Source organism: Pectinophora gossypiella, chromosome 9, assembly GCF_024362695.1.
Source record: "Pectinophora gossypiella chromosome 9, ilPecGoss1.1, whole genome shotgun sequence".
Taxonomy (NCBI): Eukaryota; Metazoa; Arthropoda; class Insecta; order Lepidoptera; family Gelechiidae; genus Pectinophora; species Pectinophora gossypiella.
In genome coordinates, this window is record NC_065412.1 from 4,789,632 (window position 1) to 4,807,540 (window position 17,909).

The following is a 17,909-nucleotide window of genomic DNA, read 5'->3' on the forward strand; positions in this document are numbered from 1 at the left end:
TGTGATTCACAATTTATTAAATTAAATCAAAAATGTACGTTTTGCTATAAGGATTACGCGCGTGTGTTGTTTGCCTGTATACTTTTATTACTCCACATAATATTTACTGCACAGATAAAATACAATTTCGTATTTCTAAAAGACATCTTCATCTGATGTCCTGCGCGTATTCGTTGGATTGTTTGTACTCGGTAGTTTTACTGTTTAAGGAAGCACGTTTGTGAGCCCCTCTCATAGTTAGCTACCAGCGCAGGGACGTGACGATCCACTGTCAGGAGTGGGAATTATGGATTATACGATTGTCCCTCGAGGTTTAAAACTTTGATGTGCTTAGGCTCTTAACTTTCCTTGTTTTGAGGCCCGTTCATTATCAGTATAATGTTCAAGGCTTTGTAACTCTTATCCGAAGTGTATTTAATTTATTGAAAACCAAATTATTAGTTATTCTTACTCATTTCGTACAGCTGCCACGTGTAGTGCGCTCTGGTAAACCATACTCAAAAGCTTAGTAGTAAAGTGCGACATAATTCGGTCCTTTTTGAAGTTGTGACGGAGTAGTGAATGTGTAAAAGCTAATTATATACCTCTACATGTTCATCAAAGCAAGGGTTCGTGGCGAAGTAAACATTCTTCGTTACTAGGTATGCTGTTAGTCCAAAAGGAAATTTCGTCTGCACATTTGTGTACACCTGCTACATAGATAAGTAGATTTACAGAATATAAGCTCACGACTATATTCCCAAATAGGATTGTCAAGGGTATACATCAATCGCAAAATGAACTGAGTACTCACGCTTCACCTAGCTTTCTGTTAGAACAACGTGATAGGTGGTAAGCCGTAAAAGTAGGTTTACTTGCCTCCAAGTCGGTCTATTATCTGTGCTTTAACAGAAATGCTCACCACAATGTTTAACAGATAAAGAAATGTAATTAGTTGGCAGTAAATAGAAACAGCTTTCGATAACAACACTAAACACAAGCAGGAGATACCCGAGAGACTGTACCAATTACTTAGCGGCCAGATACATCAATAGAAGCTTTCCCTCTACAGAGCCACTACACACTATTTGAAAGGACATCATCTGTAGATTAGTAAGTAACTACTTCACGACACAAAAAACAAAAACTACTCGATATGATGCAGGCTACTTTGTTCTTTTTTGCTATGCCACAAACAATAGTAGACGGACAGTGATTCGAAGAGGAGCGGAGAATCAACATGTAACACAATAGCTACACACGCCACATATAAGAATTGCTCAATCAATGAACAATATAAATAATGGGAACTAACAACCGTGCGATGCGACCTAATTGATAAAGTACGCCACCGAGCGAATTCGATGCTGGTTCAATTAAACTGACGCGAACGGATCCCTCAAGAATTCCTATTGATGTTTTACTCGGGGCATTCGTTCATTAGAACTTTTGTACAAGCCAGAAAATGTTCATTAATTTCGGTTCCTTTGTTGCACAACTTCTGAGAAGTGTTTAGAATGATTTTGTTGCGTGAATAATAAACTGAACGACTTAGCGACGCGCCGAAGAAAATGGAGGCCGTTGAAAAATATATGAGAAATGTTAGTGGAGGCGCAATAGTTAGAGGGCTGTTTCATAAGACGGGTGTTGGCGGCATGTGTCGCTAATTGCCTTCGTTGGGCAGCGCTCGACTTATTGTGACATTATCCTCTACCAAATTGCTTTCGCTGGCGAAACTGTGCCTTATTACCGCCGCGTTGGGCGTGAGGGATTGTCCGTCAATCACGTAATAAATTCAGAGCGGTAGAATATTACTAACAATTTCACTATGCTACCAAAACAATATGATTTCGAGAGAATCAGAAAGCATGCTATAAATTAAATAAGAGACGTAATAACATAAAAAGAATAAGTGAATGTTGTATGGTGATCAAGACGAACATCTAGTAATGAGTGTGTTGGGCGTGTTCAAACAACATCGTAGTTTGTTGTAGTGTCCATGTGATCAATTCCATTGTGAGACGGGGGCACAGGGGCACGGTGGCACAGCACAACAGGACAGGAAACCGGCGTGAAGTATCGCTGCGAGCGTCCCACCTGAGCGCGAGTGACCCAATTACCCTCACTCCCTCGCTTCAGATAAAAATATTCTACAATGTAAGCCACTGCAAAACTTGATTCATCTATAAAATATAACTTTGTTATAGTTGAAGCTCTCAGCTTAAAGAAATGCCAAGTACAGATTTACTATCGTTAAATAAAGTTATCGTCATTATAAGTTCGATATTGGAGACGGTAATTAAAGGTTTGCTTTTGTATTTTATGCAGTAAGTAACACAAGTACTGGCTGTTTTTAGAATAGAATAGAAATTGTTTATTATAAATGGACGCCACACACAAAAACAAGACAATAACATCCTTTCTCGAATTCACCATTCCTCGAATTTTACCTTGAAATGAAGATGAACACAGGGTAATTTTGAAAAAAAGATGTGATGAATAATGTACATTGGAGTAAGTTAAATATGTGAAACGGGAAATGGTATTGAAACATTCAGTCAGTAGTTGAGCTCTGTAACGCTCGTAGTGGGTTGCAATACCGGCCGAGCGAGTGATATTGGTTTTACCTAGCCACCGCCACCGCACCCACGAAGGCGGCAGTACTCACCATATTGTGCCTCCTATAGCGTGCGCGATTTACTAGTTCGATTTCATCACAAAGGACATAAAAGTACAACGCACAGGTTCAACACAAATAGACTACTAGACGTACTGGAGTGCAACTGACTGCATATCAAAGCTATCCTCAAACGCGAACCGCATAAGCCATAAATAACAAAGTTATTTTTGCTTTTGTAGCAACGAACTTTGAAGTACCAACCTTTAGAGTGCAAGATTTTACCGTCGAGACTAAGTGCTGTTCGTTATGAAAACGTAAAAGCTATCCACAATCCTTTAAATGAAAAATATGAAGCGATGAAATGAACGTAACACTAAGTAGTGTAATCCCTCGTGAATGTCGAGCTAGACGAAGATAACGACGACTTATGGATAATAATAAGCAGACGAAACTCAAATACGAATACTAAACATAGGTATATTATATTTGTACGTATGACAAACGAAAACAAGCATTACATATAAGGATAAATCAACCTAATGGTAGAGTCTAGAAGGTACACGTGCAGAAGTTAATTGCCATCATTAACTACTGACAGAGGAAACATAATGACTTCTTAGTTTTGCATGTCAATGTGGACTGTAGCTAACTACATTATTTTATGATGCAACTTATGGAAACAGACATTTTAACTGAAATACAGCAAACGCGGTTAAAAGCACATTAAAGATTTAGTTGCCATAAATTGTTTTTTTATTCCGAGCGAGAAGCGAGTATCCATGCAAAACGTTTGTTTATGTTTGCAGGGCGGAGTGCCGCCCGCGCCCGGCGCCGCCCGCCCGGCAAGCGGGGTCGACGACCTCTCTCACACTGATTTTGCCCAACACAACTAAATATTAACAGACTAAGCTCTCTGTATGTGGCAATTAAATGATCCGTGTAACCAGTTTATTTGTCTACGTAGAGGGTGACTCGGTATTTAAATTAAATAGTACATGCCACATAAGCCATATACGGGGTTTTAGAAGATAATACCTACGTACAAATACGCAAGAGTTCCTTGTTTACTACGAGCTACGTAGATAAATCACGCTCTCGTATTTGCTTTACGTAACCGTGCTCTTTAATTAAGTAAACGCTGTGGAAAACCCGTCCACTTGTGGCAAATAGGTGGCCGTTCACGATTTATTGGCTTCTATCATTTACATTGCACCTGAGTTAATATAATATTCAGAAGTAAGATAGAGCCAGCTAGTAGCTAGGTGCAACGGCAGCGTTGGTAACAGGTATTTAATATAGTCCGGGTAACCTCATTATCCAACCACTTGAGCTCGGCCACTAACAATGCAAGTTACGAGTAACTTTGCAACTACGCTGTGCAGCTTGATTATCGCGTCGCCTCCAGCGGGCACTAGCTACATGCGCACGTAATTCTATAGAAACAGAAACAGCACGACTCACATTAACAGTATTATCACAAGTCTGACTGAGACGTCTGGCTTGTCGTGACTCCGGCCTCGAGGGGTCATCTATTCATTGAGAGCGTTCAAAATTGTAGCGTTGTTGGGAACGAAACACGCTTAAGTTGCTAGACGAATCTAGCGCCTAACAAAATTACTTCTGTATTTAAAGTGGATTAAGTGAAAATGTTTTCTTATTAGGTGGATAAAATACGTATTTCATTTCAAATTAGCAAAACTAACAAGGCGATAAAGTTTTGAAATATCTTAATTGTCGTCAATTCTAAGATCTGACTGAAATATTTCGCATATTTCTTCTACGTAGACACCTAGTTTAGTCTGGTCGAACGAATTCAGTGTAACTTGAGAACAGTAATTTCCTAGACGAACGAAAGCGAAAGTGGTACAGTTCAATAAATGGGCTTAACACCGTGCAATATCTAGTTGGCGGGTACGGGTAGCGGGTAACCCCTGGGACGGCGGGCTCGGGGCATCCACTGCATTAAATCTGAGTGACGTTATCCGCCGTCTTACTGGCTGGCTGCCATTCCGAGTCGCCGACTAGCGACTGACTCAACTTCGTAATTAGTCGCAGTTTCTACGCGGACGATGTTCCGAGATTGCCGCTTTTAGACAACCGGTACAAGATCGTTTCTTAAATCGTCTGTAATAAGCTGGCTTTTACAGTGCAGATAGAAACATTTGGGATTTTATAACAGTCTAACTTCTAACTGTTCGACACGTACTTCTCTATTCTTATACAAAGAGAAGGTATGGAGCATAATAGACAACTTTAATTAATTGAGGTTTGGTGGAGAAACACCTAGATCAGATCCAAACAATTTCGTAATTTCGTTTTCTATTGTTAACCCCAATAGAGAGTAGAATCATGGACTTTTCATTTATAGTTGATACTTCAACGCTATACACTATTTGTTCAAATAAGTACTTCGCAGATAGTGACTACTACGGTATGGTGGTAGGCAGAGCCACACGTCGTCGTCAAGTTGGTTTGGCGTCCTATAATAGATTATAATGTGACACACACCAAGAATGAAAGTACTCTAGTTAATTATTACATATAATATAATATCAAAATGGAATGAACGAAAACAGATGAATATGCCTTATCATTTAGGTCGTATTTCATTGACAATGAGGATTGATATGTACACTTCACTGATATGACTGACCATTGAGAATCGTATCCTTCTCAGAATACCACCCGTTGTTTGTTCAACAGATCGCCCAGATACTACACGTTTCGTCGAGCAATAGTTGATCAGACATTTAGCGGAATCCATCAGTTAATACAATCTTTTTCCGAAACTTTTGCTGCTATAGGCATTCATATCCCTCGGTAGAACGCTAACATACTTTTAAAAGCATACGCAGAAATTCTTGAGCATCAATAATGCTGACGGGTATTCTTTGAATTCACGTAAATGTGAAACCAATGAAAAGTATGTCAAGGTTTGTTTTTAATTAAAATCATCTATTTCCCTGAGGGGATATGACAAGTTGTACAAAAGTATCGCTAGCGAGAATAATTTAAGCGAGATAGTATCTTAGGTACAATAGATTAAAGATATTGGCGTTGGGCTCGGAGCCCGGCGCGTCACGCTCGGCCAAGCGTGGCGGCTTCCAAGGCTGTAACACGATTTACAGTCTCGCCTCCAGCTAACTGCCCTACGTAAGACATTTTTTTAATAATGCCAGTGATTTAACTGACCAGCTCACACGCGCGATATGACTCATGCCACACTCGATAACGAGCGCCTACTCAAGTTTTTATCAATTCTGCTTTTTGTAAATTCCCACATGAAAATAATAAGTGGGCTTAAATTGCTACATTGTATAATATTACAATACAAATCATATTTTAAATATAGTTGTTGCGAATCAACGATGTTTACTTGTCAGATTTCGTGGTGTTAGTTCAGGACGCTTACATGGTTTGATTTATGCCACGTAATGCAAGATAACAAACAACGGCTGTTCCAGTTTAATCGCTGACGGACAAAAATTAACCTTACAACATTTAATTACTCCAAAGTGGCCTTGCAGACTGTGCGCGATCTTGGATTCAAATATGGCTTCACACGAACACTATACACACTACTTATTACCATTAAGGCACGACTAGTATGAAATATTAGGTCAAATGGCTGGTAATGCATTCAAAATTTACAACAGAGTGTTACCTTAACTGCTACTTTTATGACACAGAAGCAAATTAGCTAGAGCTTAGGTGTTAGTGCTATAACAGTAACTTTCATGTCATAATTGGCACATAACAGCCTTGTTAAGAGTTAGGCGACGCTAATTAGTCGGTCGCAAATGCAACATCAAGACGGGCTGTTTTTGGGGGAAGTTGGTTGTGTTGATATAATATTAATTTCGGAAATGGCTGGTTTTAATAATATAAAAGTGATCATAGGCACATCGGTTCCGGTGATGCACGTGTGGAGTATAATGCCACATGTTACCGGCGACTCGAGTTCGCTATATAATGATGTAACGTCACAATGCGAGACAATGACACTGCACCGGGTGAGCTTCTGTAACGAAGTTCTCGTTGCATCCGCAATTATGGTGGTATTATAATAAAATAGCTTTGCGATTGTGTCACGCCAAGTAAAGTATAACATCTCATTACTTAACATTCTTACGCGGTGAAGTGTTTACTTTTTATAAACAGTTTAATATAAAACGGTGGTGTAAACAGTTGGATTCTTTATGGCCAGTTTCATCACTTACAGATAAGTGTCTGATAGTCAACAAAGGTCTTAAAATGTTCTACAACAAGTTTCCTGTAGACAGTGGTCTTCGTAACAGTTTAGTTCCCCTCAGCGATCTAGTACTTTTTCGTTGGAGCGGAGTTATAGCGCCATGCGACACCACTTTCGCCATAAAGGTTTTATGAGGCCATAGTGCGTTGACTAGCTTTTTATCAGTAAAGCATTCAGGTCGGTTAACCTCTCAACTATAAATCTGTCGGAAGCAGTAAAAACTTTTCCAATCGGTTTAAATACTGCCTGGAAATGTGGAATTCGTTTCAACCGGGTTTTGTACGTGCAGGGTAATTTGTCAGGCGGTAGTCCTGGGTGTCTGCCGGTCTGGCGGGCGCGGCGGCAGGAGCCCCGGCAGCTGGCAGCCAGTGCGGAAAGAGTTTATAAGCCGCACACGTCACGATGGTCGTGACCTCGCCGGTTCAACGAACGCATCGCGTCGCCGCCACAGCGCACGCACCGCGATGCGTCAACTCGAGCGCCGCGTGCGCATCGCGGCTGTCATGTATGCTACCAATAACCCACGGTTATGGTTATGACTACAATAAAATTAACTAATGACACCAATTGTACGACGTACTTTGATCATTTTTTAAGAATAGAAGATGGTTTTAAAATGTATGTTATAGGTTACAGTTACAATACAGTTATGACTTATAGCGACCGTTAGGGTTAGTCATTGTGGATATTCGTACAACACGACTTTATCCTTTCGAATAAGATTAGTTATTTTAGTAAATTGTCAAATATACTTTGTTAAGAAGTCCATTATTAGTACTATTATAAATAACACTTTAGTTATCCTGTTTCCACACGATTTAACTGTTCCTCCAAGGCTAGAATAATGTTACAGTAGAATATAGTTAAATGACAAGTATATATGAATAGGTTATTGTTCCTTTTGTTAAAAATATGTTACAAATAGTGTGCGATGTGTCACTGCAGAGGAGTAACGGTAAAGTGGAGCGGATGAAGAGGACGGACGCTCGTTCTAGCCGCGGCAAGACAAACAGCGGATTTACGCAACAGCTTATCTTGTAATTAGAAACCTTCCAGCACAAGGATCTCTATGATGGAATTATCAAGCCTAATTAACTATATTAATTAGCGGTAATTGACATGTCACTAAATTATGCGTGGACCATATCGATACGCACAGGATTAATGATTTAATTACGCAGACGTCTATTACAACTAACTGACATCAAGTAATGTACCTAACTGAATTCTGAAGTGAGATAGGTACTTATTTAGAAAAACAATCTTCCTTGTGTTCTGAATATAGCGTTGAGATGTAATAATGAGTTACATATGCGTTTGTTCATTATTGTTATAAGCTTGATATTCTTGGTATTCTTCACAGTCTAGTAAAACCCGGGAATAAAACAATACAATCAGGGCTCGAAAAAAAAATGTTGTTTGGATTAGAAATAAAGCCATACCTACAACGATATTTAGGTTAGATACATTAGCGACCAACCAATGGCCCTTTTAGAAAAATATCTCTTGTCGTAACGGCAGACAGCGATCATTGTTCTTGAGTCTGTAACGGCTATAGATAGGGGTATAAATAAGCGCTCTTTCCTCTCGCTTTTACTGAAACCGTTCACGATACGGGAATGGACGAAAACGGACCACTTAAGTAGCCTTTTCGCACGATCTCGGTACTCTAACTTCTTGGTAACTGGAACAGGGCACGAATAAATCAAGCAGCGGCGAGGGCGCAAGGCCGAACGTTACAATACGACAAGTGGCCGATAGAAGTTTAGATCATATCCGCGATAGCTTTCTAGTTTACCAATAACGCCCAAAAACAAGCCCGAACTATGTTACTAAGTAATTGAAAAGCTAATACATTAATATCGTGACTGTGCAAAATAAAGTTCGCATAACAGTAAGTCACTGTAGGTCATATAATGAGCCTACATTACTGGTCGCGACAAGCGTAACCCAAAGGATGCAAATAGATATTCAAAGTGGATATTTCCTCCCGTCCATTTGGCTCCGTAGGAAGCAATAATGGGTAGGCACTGTGTTAATATGACGTGGCGTGCACAGATTGTGGAATAGCAATTGCAAACCTCGCCGATGGCGTTATTTGGTTATCTGAATCGGGGTTACTAAACGCCCATATACATATTCTAAATAGATACTCAACGTTATGGGAGTAAATCTGTTTACAGTTTGTATTAACGATATTTTTGAATATAATTTAAGTACCTATTAAAAAATACGCACACGTTAACGGTGCCAAAAATGCCGAGAGATTTATTTTTCGGAGCAATTAAATTACATTGCGATAGACTTTCAACAAACAGGTTTTATTCAATTAGCGCTAAAGTTCCTTAATATCCCGTTGTTCTCAATGGCTCACTTGGCACCAATAGGAGGTATTTAAGGCAGCACAGACAACAAGCTAACGCGTCCAATTCATGATTCACAATTTCGGAACTGGTTTTTCGCGCGGCCGAGACCGGTGATAGCGTGTAGGCGAGGCGAAAGTAGTACAAAATATTGATAGCTATTAGATAGTCCGTAAATAATACTTAGTCAATATTTAATGTATGGATAGGCATTTTATCAATTAATCATTGTCTGAAATAGGGTTACAGCTGGATGGGTAGAGAAAATCATTAACGGTTTTTTTCTTCAATGTCAATATTTTTGCGATAATTTATTGGGTACCTACCTACTGATTTTGAAATATAATTTAAAGAATTAAAAATTCTTTACTTATGATTTTTATGTGTTTTGCCGTGGCTTATTGTAGATTTGCCACAGATGGCATTAACTACTTGGCCTGATTCATAAATTTGTTGTTTTTTCATGAAAGTATAAAAATACATAAGTTATACTAAATCCAACTGAATAGAAACATAAGTAATCACTATTAAGGTGGACTCTTTCTATTCCAGTTTTGTATTTTGTATTTTCCTGTTTGTGCAATAAAGTATTTGTTATGTTATGTGGGCAAGCCAAAATTCCTCAGAAAATAATTTAGCAGCTTTGGTGCTTGTCTTTTACAAAAAATAATAATAATGAAGTATTAGGAAGGGGCCCATCTCTCTTGAAATTAAATTAAACTGGATGTGATGCCTAAAAATTAACTTAGGTCATGCTTGAAAAATTCAAATCAAAAGTATAAGGCAGTTTTGTATTTCTCAATTAAAGTTATGTTAGGTATAACTTATAATATTATTATTAGATGAATTCAATGAAATTTCAAATATATAATCAAGGAATGGCAGGTGTTTTAGTTTGTATTTAAATAAAAATAGCAGGTTATGCATTATATCCGCTGTGGAAGGCACATGGAGCCGTTGCCTACTAGCCGAAACATCTCCATCAACCCGCACTGGACCAGCATGGTTGTGTATGCTCCATACTACCTCCAGTTGATTGAGGGAGGCCTGTGCATAGCAGTGGGATGTACATAGGCCATTTATGATATTGCTATTTAACTGGCATGTTTTTGTTTAGTAGTAATTAGGTGTGTGTTAGGGAGTAATTTGGTGTTCACTCAAAGGAAAAAATAAGAGGATTAAATTAATAATATTAAAAGCTTTGTAATTAGAATAAGTGTGTTTATTAATTTGCCAGCATTATAATCATTATCATTTTAGGCTGTAAAAATTGGTAAACTATAGTGTGGGATTATGGGACATAGTACAGCTAGCACGGACCAAGATATGTTTAAAATCAAAACAAACAGATGTCTGGAAAATTTGTAATTATAGATATGATATGAATAGTTTGTTGACTTTATTTGTTTTGTATTAGAGAATCAAAAGATATTAGTTAGTTTAAAGTGTATTTGAAACATAGTCAGATTTGTAACTCTTGACAAAACTGGTGAATATGATTGATTGTATACTTCATGGGACGAAATCAGGCTACGTTTTCGTTTCGTAGAACAAGTCCGTGCGTAAGAACAGGACGAGTCAGGGACAAGTATGAAGGTACTTTACACTTACCACTTTCGATGTACGGCAGGGCAAGTAGCAGGAACGTAATGTATCCAATTTCACTGAACATTGTGGATTTAGAACACACACTTTTGGTATCACGAAGTCATCGCACATACAGCTGATTTTCACATCACACAAAACCTTTGTCTGTTTTTGACAGAATCGCATGCGCGCGATCACTAAATATTTTTTATTTACATTACAATAAACTCTAATCTTTACACATTTTACACGTATGAACGTACGTTAATTACACCATAACTTTCAGCTTTGTTAAAACTTGAAATCGAAACAATAAATAACAACAAAAATTGTTTCTGTGGTGGTAACGGACCAACCCAAATTGAGCGTAGCAACATAAGTTATAACACAAACAATTAACAATTCCACTATTGCTTTATTGTCCCATATATTAATAAATTCACAACGATTATCCTAAACCTAAAGTTATACTTATTAAAAATAAAATCTCCACTTTCCTTCGTCTCGCTCGTCTGACATGTTGGAAATTATGGATTTGAACTGCGTTCGGATACATACATAAAATAAAATTATGCCTAATACGATCAACAATAAAGATTTGTTCAAATGGTGACAATTAAAGTCATGACTTATGAAATGATTTCTATTAAGGGACTATCCAACACATGTTTCTAAAAAAAAATAGATGGCATTATACAATATTACGTTCATTTAACCTTCTAATTTTATGGATAACAGACATAGCATCTTTTATCTTTTTTTTTGAGATAAAAATAATAACCCTTGTAAAACTATTTATTAATTAAATACCTATTTAGCAAAATAAAGCCTATAGGGTCGTAAGCCGCTAAAGCAAAGCTAAAGAGTGTAGACTGTATCTTACTCGCACTTACGTGATAAGACTGAATTTTGTATAGAGTAAGAACTCAGGGTGTGGTCGAGGAGGATTAGGCGCACAATGTTATATTGAAATACGTTGTAATACAGAGAATTTCGAAAGAATTTGATTCATGGCTATCATTAACTCTTTTATTTTTAGTCAATGCTTCGTTTACAGGGCCATAACAGAAAATATCAGTTGAAAAGTGTATCCGAATAGTTAAAAAAAAACAAATAAGCCCGGGAATTTTGAATAAAATCTTGGTATGTACCTACCTAGAGTCGTACGCAGGCAAAAGATCGTCAGCGTTCAGCAAGTATCTACCTATTTAGTAAAAATCTTGTTAGTCAATTTTATAATTTCTTTGACGGATGTGATTACAAAGAGAAGCCCATTTAATTAAAAGCCCCGGGATTTTTTAAATCACAATTAACTCTGGATTAGCTTTACCAACCTGTTGTACGCTAGACCCTGTTTATAGCTTCGATAGAAGTGTTTTATACAAAGTATTTTAGAAAATAATTTTATCATTTTTAATATACAAATCATAGCCAAGTACTTTTTTATACTCTTTGATATTTCTTTTTGTAACATTATAACTAAAATGATAGTTTGTATTGAGATAATTAAAATTAGTAGCTTTGTATAACAAACATTTATTTATATTGTAGTAACAAAATATATATACAGTTTATAAAAGCCTTTGTTACGTAAATATAGTTTTGAGCAATGGGAAACGCAGCATAGTTTAATATGTTCAGCTTAATAAATCATTCAATTTGATAGCTTAGGAATGATCTCCTTTAATTTATCAGGATCGAATACACCTCTTTCAGTTATGATGCCGGTTATTAAAGAGGCTGGCGTCACATCGAAGGAAGGATTCCAGCATTTTATACCTGTTGACAATAACCATGCCATGATATATAAATGTTTTGCATAACAACAATGTAAAATAACAAGTTAGATTGCACTGTTTTACATTCAAGGTTTTACCTAAATCTTATAATAAGTAATTACTTTATACTTTATCTTAACAGAAGCACAACATTTTTCACAATCATTACTATTATAGACAATGAAACTACAGCAACTTTAAAAAATATAATGTTAGCTAATGTTTGACATAATATTACCAGCTGCAGCGATGCGATGCTCGCCAATGTGCGTCATCTCCCGATCAGGTCGCTCTTCGATCTTGATCCTCTCCCCAGAAGTCAGGGACATGTCTATGGACGTCAGTGGCGCAGCCACGTAGAAAGGCACTTCGTGATATTTGGCAACTATAGCTATTTGATACGTTCCAATTTTATTCGCCGTGTCACCATTCGCTGCCACCTGTAATTGCGTAAATTAAATCCGTATATTATAAAGACGTCAACAGTAAGAGCACATGAATCATACTATGCTTTTATATTATTCTGCCGACGTATGACAAACAAAATCAAATGGAGGTTCATAAATATAGGACTACTTACTCTATCTGCCCCAACAACTACAGCGGTGATCTTTCTGGCATGCATGAGAGCAGCAACCATGCTATCGACGACCAACGTCGCGGGAATTTTCTCGTGAACCAGTTCATACGCCGTTAGCCTAGCTCCTTGGTTATAAGGCCGAGTTTCCGTGCAGTATACATGTTCTGAAATTTTGTAATATAAGAAACAATCAGTGACATTATTTGAAGTGTAAAGTGTAATAGATATTTGATTGCAGTGATGTCAACATACCAATCCTTTTCCTTTCATATAAACACCTTATAACTCCCAAAGCAGTTCCATACCCAGCTGTTGCCAGTGAGCCCGTGTTGCAGTGTGTAAGGATCCGAACAAGACCATCACCTCCCAAATTTTTCAATATCGCTTCACAACCAAATCTGCCTATAGCCTTATTGTCCTCTATGTCTTTGGTTAGCATACTTTCTATACTACTTATAAATCTAAAACAAAAATTAATGTCAAATTAGTTTTAAGTTTCTTAGGCAATACAAATTATAGAAAGTAAAATAATTTCCCCACCTCTCTTTAAAATCGTCAGGGGAAACATTCTCATCAGCACTCAAGTCATTTGCCAAAGTTATGAGTTTGTCGGCTGCCAATTTGATGTTTACAGCTGTTGGCCGTGCAGATACCAAATAATTGAGTTTGCCTTCAATCTGTAATTAGGGATCATGTTAGAGAACAAAAATTAGTTTATTGGCATGCAATTAATTTTGGTAAAAAAAATTATAATTGGAAGAGAGTGAAGATCCAAAAATAACAACATAAAATTGAATTATTAATAGTTGACGAACTAATTAATTTGTTATTCAAATGTAATTTGTCAGTATTATTGAAATGTTAATTTGTTATCTGACCTCTTGTCTCATGATTTTTTTGTCAGAAGAGTTGTCCTTCAGTAACTCAACAGCAAGTGATAAGCATCCGACTATAGCTATTGCCGGTGCTCCTCTCACCTAAAGAAAATGGAAGAAAATAAAGAATAAGTTAAAAGTATGCACACATGCATATTAGTCGAAATTAAAAAGTATTTAACTAAATTTTGAAACACTCTGCTGGGCACAGCAGAATTCTGCAGAATTATTGGTACATAGATCTTAGTTTAGTCTCAACAATTTTGCATTCACTATTGAAGTTATTTACCACTCAATAAAGTCATTTGGCTTTAATTTGTAATTGTTAACAAAACAAAATACAAGTTCATGCTCATATAATCCTCAATTGAGTTAATCAGAGTTACATTTATAGCAAGACGGGATAACTACCATTTTCCTAGTCCTTTTTCTACAGTCTCTTACAGATTATCAAATCAGCTGCAAATCAATTCAAGAATTCATTGGAGTTCCGAAATAGGTCATCATCATCAATTTAAGAGCCACACTCTTGTTGGTGCAGCATTTTCCATGCTACTTTTTTAGGGAAAAAATAGGGCAGTGGTTTCCGAAATAGGTATTTAATTAAAAATATTTAATGAACATTCTATTCTACCAGATAATAATTCCAAATCAATATTGTTCATAGTAAATTAAAATTGATTCAATAACTTAATAATAAAATCAGCACACATGTGCATGTAAGTAGTTAGCAGAGATAACAAACAGTACAGCAGCCTTTGTGTATGGCACTCTTATCTTCCTATATAAGCTATCATCTTAACTAAAGAATTGAGACATGTCTGTTATTTTTATAGAGATAAGCAATCATGAGATAACATTTGAGGTGCCTCTATTTTCTAATCAGTTATAAGTTACACGAGATGAAGTTTTTTGTAATAATGTAATAGAATATCTTCATAATATAATGGTGTACATGTAACTGATATACATCATCAATAAATCGCAAACACCACTAACTATTATAACAGAAAAGTTGAACAGGAAAATATGTAAATTCTAAAGTTATAATAATTGTGTTACTGCTTTGGATTTTCCTGATATTACAGATTATCCTTACCTGCATTTTATTTATGACTTTCCAGCCATCTTCCACTCCTTGAACCTTCACATATCTCGTGTGTATGGGGAGAAGTAATTGGTCTAAAATTTCTAAATTTCCTCTTTTGTATTTTATTGACTCTAGGCTCATCTTGAGAGGACTAAACTCTTAAACGTGCACTTATCTATTTCTTAACTTCTGTAAAATAGTTCAAGGTAAGTAGGTACAGCGACAGTTTTATTTTTGAATGTAAACATAGATATAAATAAACTGATCATTTTGTACATAACTATCTCACCTATGATGATGAACGTGTAGTTAATAAAACTGCAAAATTAATGCGGTTGAAACAAAAGTACCGGTACAAAAGTTTAGTGAATCAAATTAACACTACAGTCAAAAAACAATAAATTAGGGATTTAACTAAAACACGACAGTTAACTTTTCGAAGACATAACCTCAAGTGGGTCATCAATCAAGTGACAGTGACAGCCAAGTGACAGCTATCTATTTTTTTTCTTACTCGCGTAATTAAGGGTCAGATTAAATAAAAATAAAGACATTTTAGAAAAACGAAAAGAATCTAGGAAACGAATGGATAAATTACTTAATATTTAAAAGTGTTTTTCAGTGTAGTTGAAAGGCCCATCGAATAAAAACAATGAAATTGCTTATTTCTCAAATTCAACTAGCAACTAGGGCAACGTTGGGCTTAGGAGGGAACATTTTTATTTACATACCACTCATTATTTAAATTAAGAAGGCTACAAATATGCTTACAACAAAAATAGCTTACTTATTTTGATGACCACTTTGGATCAGTCATTTGACGGATATGCTCAGATCGGATGTAGTGCTGTGCTGTGTGAAAACGCCCTAAGCGTATAAAAAAAAACTTTGTCTATGTCTATGGTGAACGTCCGAAAACCTGATAATATAATATTTTGAATTACAACAAAATAATTATTATGTATTGAAAGAAAAACACACAACGTCGATATGAAGATTGTTTTGTGAACTTACCCTTTACTCCCGCTATGTTGGTACTATTTACCTGCTTGTCACCTGCTAGGGCAACACTTTCTTAAACTTTGAAAGTGTGGTAGCACTGCAATTCTGTCATCTTTTCATAGTCCTTCACCAGGAAGATATTCCTGCGACGTTGTGTGTTTTTCTTTCAATACATAATAATTATTTTGTTGTAATTCAAAATATTATATTATGTATTTGTCTAAAAACACACAACGTCGATATGAAGACCTGTTTGATATCTGCTGGTGACAAACACAAAACGCTATGTGAAAAGTTATAATATTTATTGTAACTTACAAGTTTCTATGAAACAATCAACACATAATAATATTCAAATTAAAAAATTGTTAATCAGGCACAAAATTATTAAACAGTAAATGAGATGTATTACTCTTCTTTTGTATTTCTTTACAATAGAATTTTTTAAAAGTATCTTTACTCTTCCAGTTGCCTCGTGATAGTATGTCATCAATGGGATGATTCTCAACCCAGCTTGCTGAGGCCACAGCTGATCTGAATGATCCTGGTGATGCTGTGATCCCTGCATCTTTTAGTACAGATCGTATCCAACCACCAATAACAGTCCTAGAAGCTGGTTGAGGTTGTCCAGTTATAGTAATAAATAGGTGCTTCAGTCTATCAACCTCATTTCTTCTGTTTTGAGAAGCTTCAATAAGACGTTTTATCCAAGTAACTGGGCACACTTGCTTATTAGGGTGTTTTAAGAGCTGCCATCCTGACTGCCTGTGGATAGCAGTGTCTGTCTTTGACCCAAAGAGAGGCCACAGAGTAATTTTATCTTCAGATATGAATATATTTGATTGGGATATTGAAAGTAACGTAAGATCGTGTACCCTCCTACCCGACGCCAATAGTAGAATAGCTGCCGTTCTCCGTGAGATTTCAAATAATGTATTTTTTGGGCATGGGATAACTAACCAATCAAATACTATCTGGACATCCCAAACAGGCGATTTTGCTTTGACAGGTTGGGATGCAGAAATTGCTCTAATCATCTGTCGTAGTAATAAATGGTCATCAGATTCATGGTCACGTCTAATTTTACAAAATGTAAATATTGCGGATTTATGGACTAAAATCGTGCTATATGCAAGTTTCTCCACCAGATGTAGGTAGGCTAGAAATCTGGAAATGTGACAAATTTCTGGATTTGTGCTACTAACACGATTCTCGTCACACCACTTTAACCACCGCTTAATTGCAGGAAAATAGGTACTCATTGTGGATTGCCGCCAACTGGTACGTAACAATTGCTTTTCGGATTCTGACCAGTTACTAGTTTGTTCCCCCCACCTCCAATTAACCAAGCCTGTAGGTTCAGTTGGTCGACTTGTACTGGTGGACGTTTCGTGGCAGTGTCCACTAGGCACTCCGAGAGCCTCTCTATCGTTATAGGGGGTTCTAAGGCTCGTGACCTCAAGTCTGCCAACCAAAATGTTTTCTCCCAAAGAGGAGTAATTACAATGTACAGACCCTTGGCGCTGTTCAGATGGGCCAGAACTCGAGGGATGAGATTGGGTGGAGGGAAAATCCAGCCCAGTTGAAATTCCCACTCTTGACTGAAGGCGTTTGAGAAGAGTGCTGAGTGATCTTTGCAGTCTAGCGAGACGTACCTGTTGACCACGGCTGTTTCGGCAGACGCGAACAGATCGACGTCTGGTGTGCCCCAACGATGAAATAATCGGTTTGTTGCAGTGGGCAACAGGTGCCATTCCGATATCTGCCGTGCTCGTGAGAGGCG

At 37.0% G+C, this 17,909-nt stretch overlaps 2 protein-coding genes across 2 annotated transcripts in view; both read right to left on the reverse strand.

Moving 5' to 3' along the window:
• LOC126369451 (disintegrin and metalloproteinase domain-containing protein 10-like) overlaps positions 1-11,333 on the reverse strand; it is a 57,222-nt gene extending 45,889 nt beyond the window's left edge. Inside the window, exon 1 of the mRNA XM_050013871.1 lies at positions 10,826-11,333. Within this exon, the coding sequence (XP_049869828.1) occupies positions 10,826-10,886 (61 nt within the window). The 5' untranslated portion in view covers positions 10,887-11,333. The remainder of the gene's footprint in view (positions 1-10,825) is intronic.
• A 988-nt stretch (positions 11,334-12,321) lies between these two features.
• LOC126369908 (methylthioribose-1-phosphate isomerase-like) lies at positions 12,322-15,602 on the reverse strand. The gene is made up of 8 exons (XM_050014510.1): positions 15,414-15,602; positions 15,134-15,313; positions 14,038-14,136; positions 13,700-13,836; positions 13,412-13,620; positions 13,160-13,323; positions 12,818-13,019; positions 12,322-12,580 (listed from the first exon to the last, which is right to left on the reverse strand). The coding sequence occupies exons 2-8, from the start codon at positions 15,263-15,265 to the stop codon at positions 12,456-12,458; spliced, it is 1,068 nt and encodes a 355-aa protein (XP_049870467.1). The 5' UTR covers positions 15,266-15,313; positions 15,414-15,602; the 3' UTR covers positions 12,322-12,455.
• Positions 15,603-17,909: the final 2,307 nt, after the last annotated feature.

Coding starts and splice junctions, on each gene's coding strand:
- LOC126369908 (XM_050014510.1), bottom strand. CDS start 15,265: ATGAGCCTAGAGTCAATAAAATACAAAAGAGGAAATTTAGAAATTTTA. Junction 14,137..15,133: donor AAGTCATAAATAAAATGCAG/GTAAGGATAATC, acceptor CATTTTCTTTAG/GTGAGAGGAGCACCGGCAAT. Junction 13,324..13,411: donor ATATGAAAGGAAAAGGATTG/GTATGTTGACAT, acceptor ACAAAATTTCAG/AACATGTATACTGCACGGAA.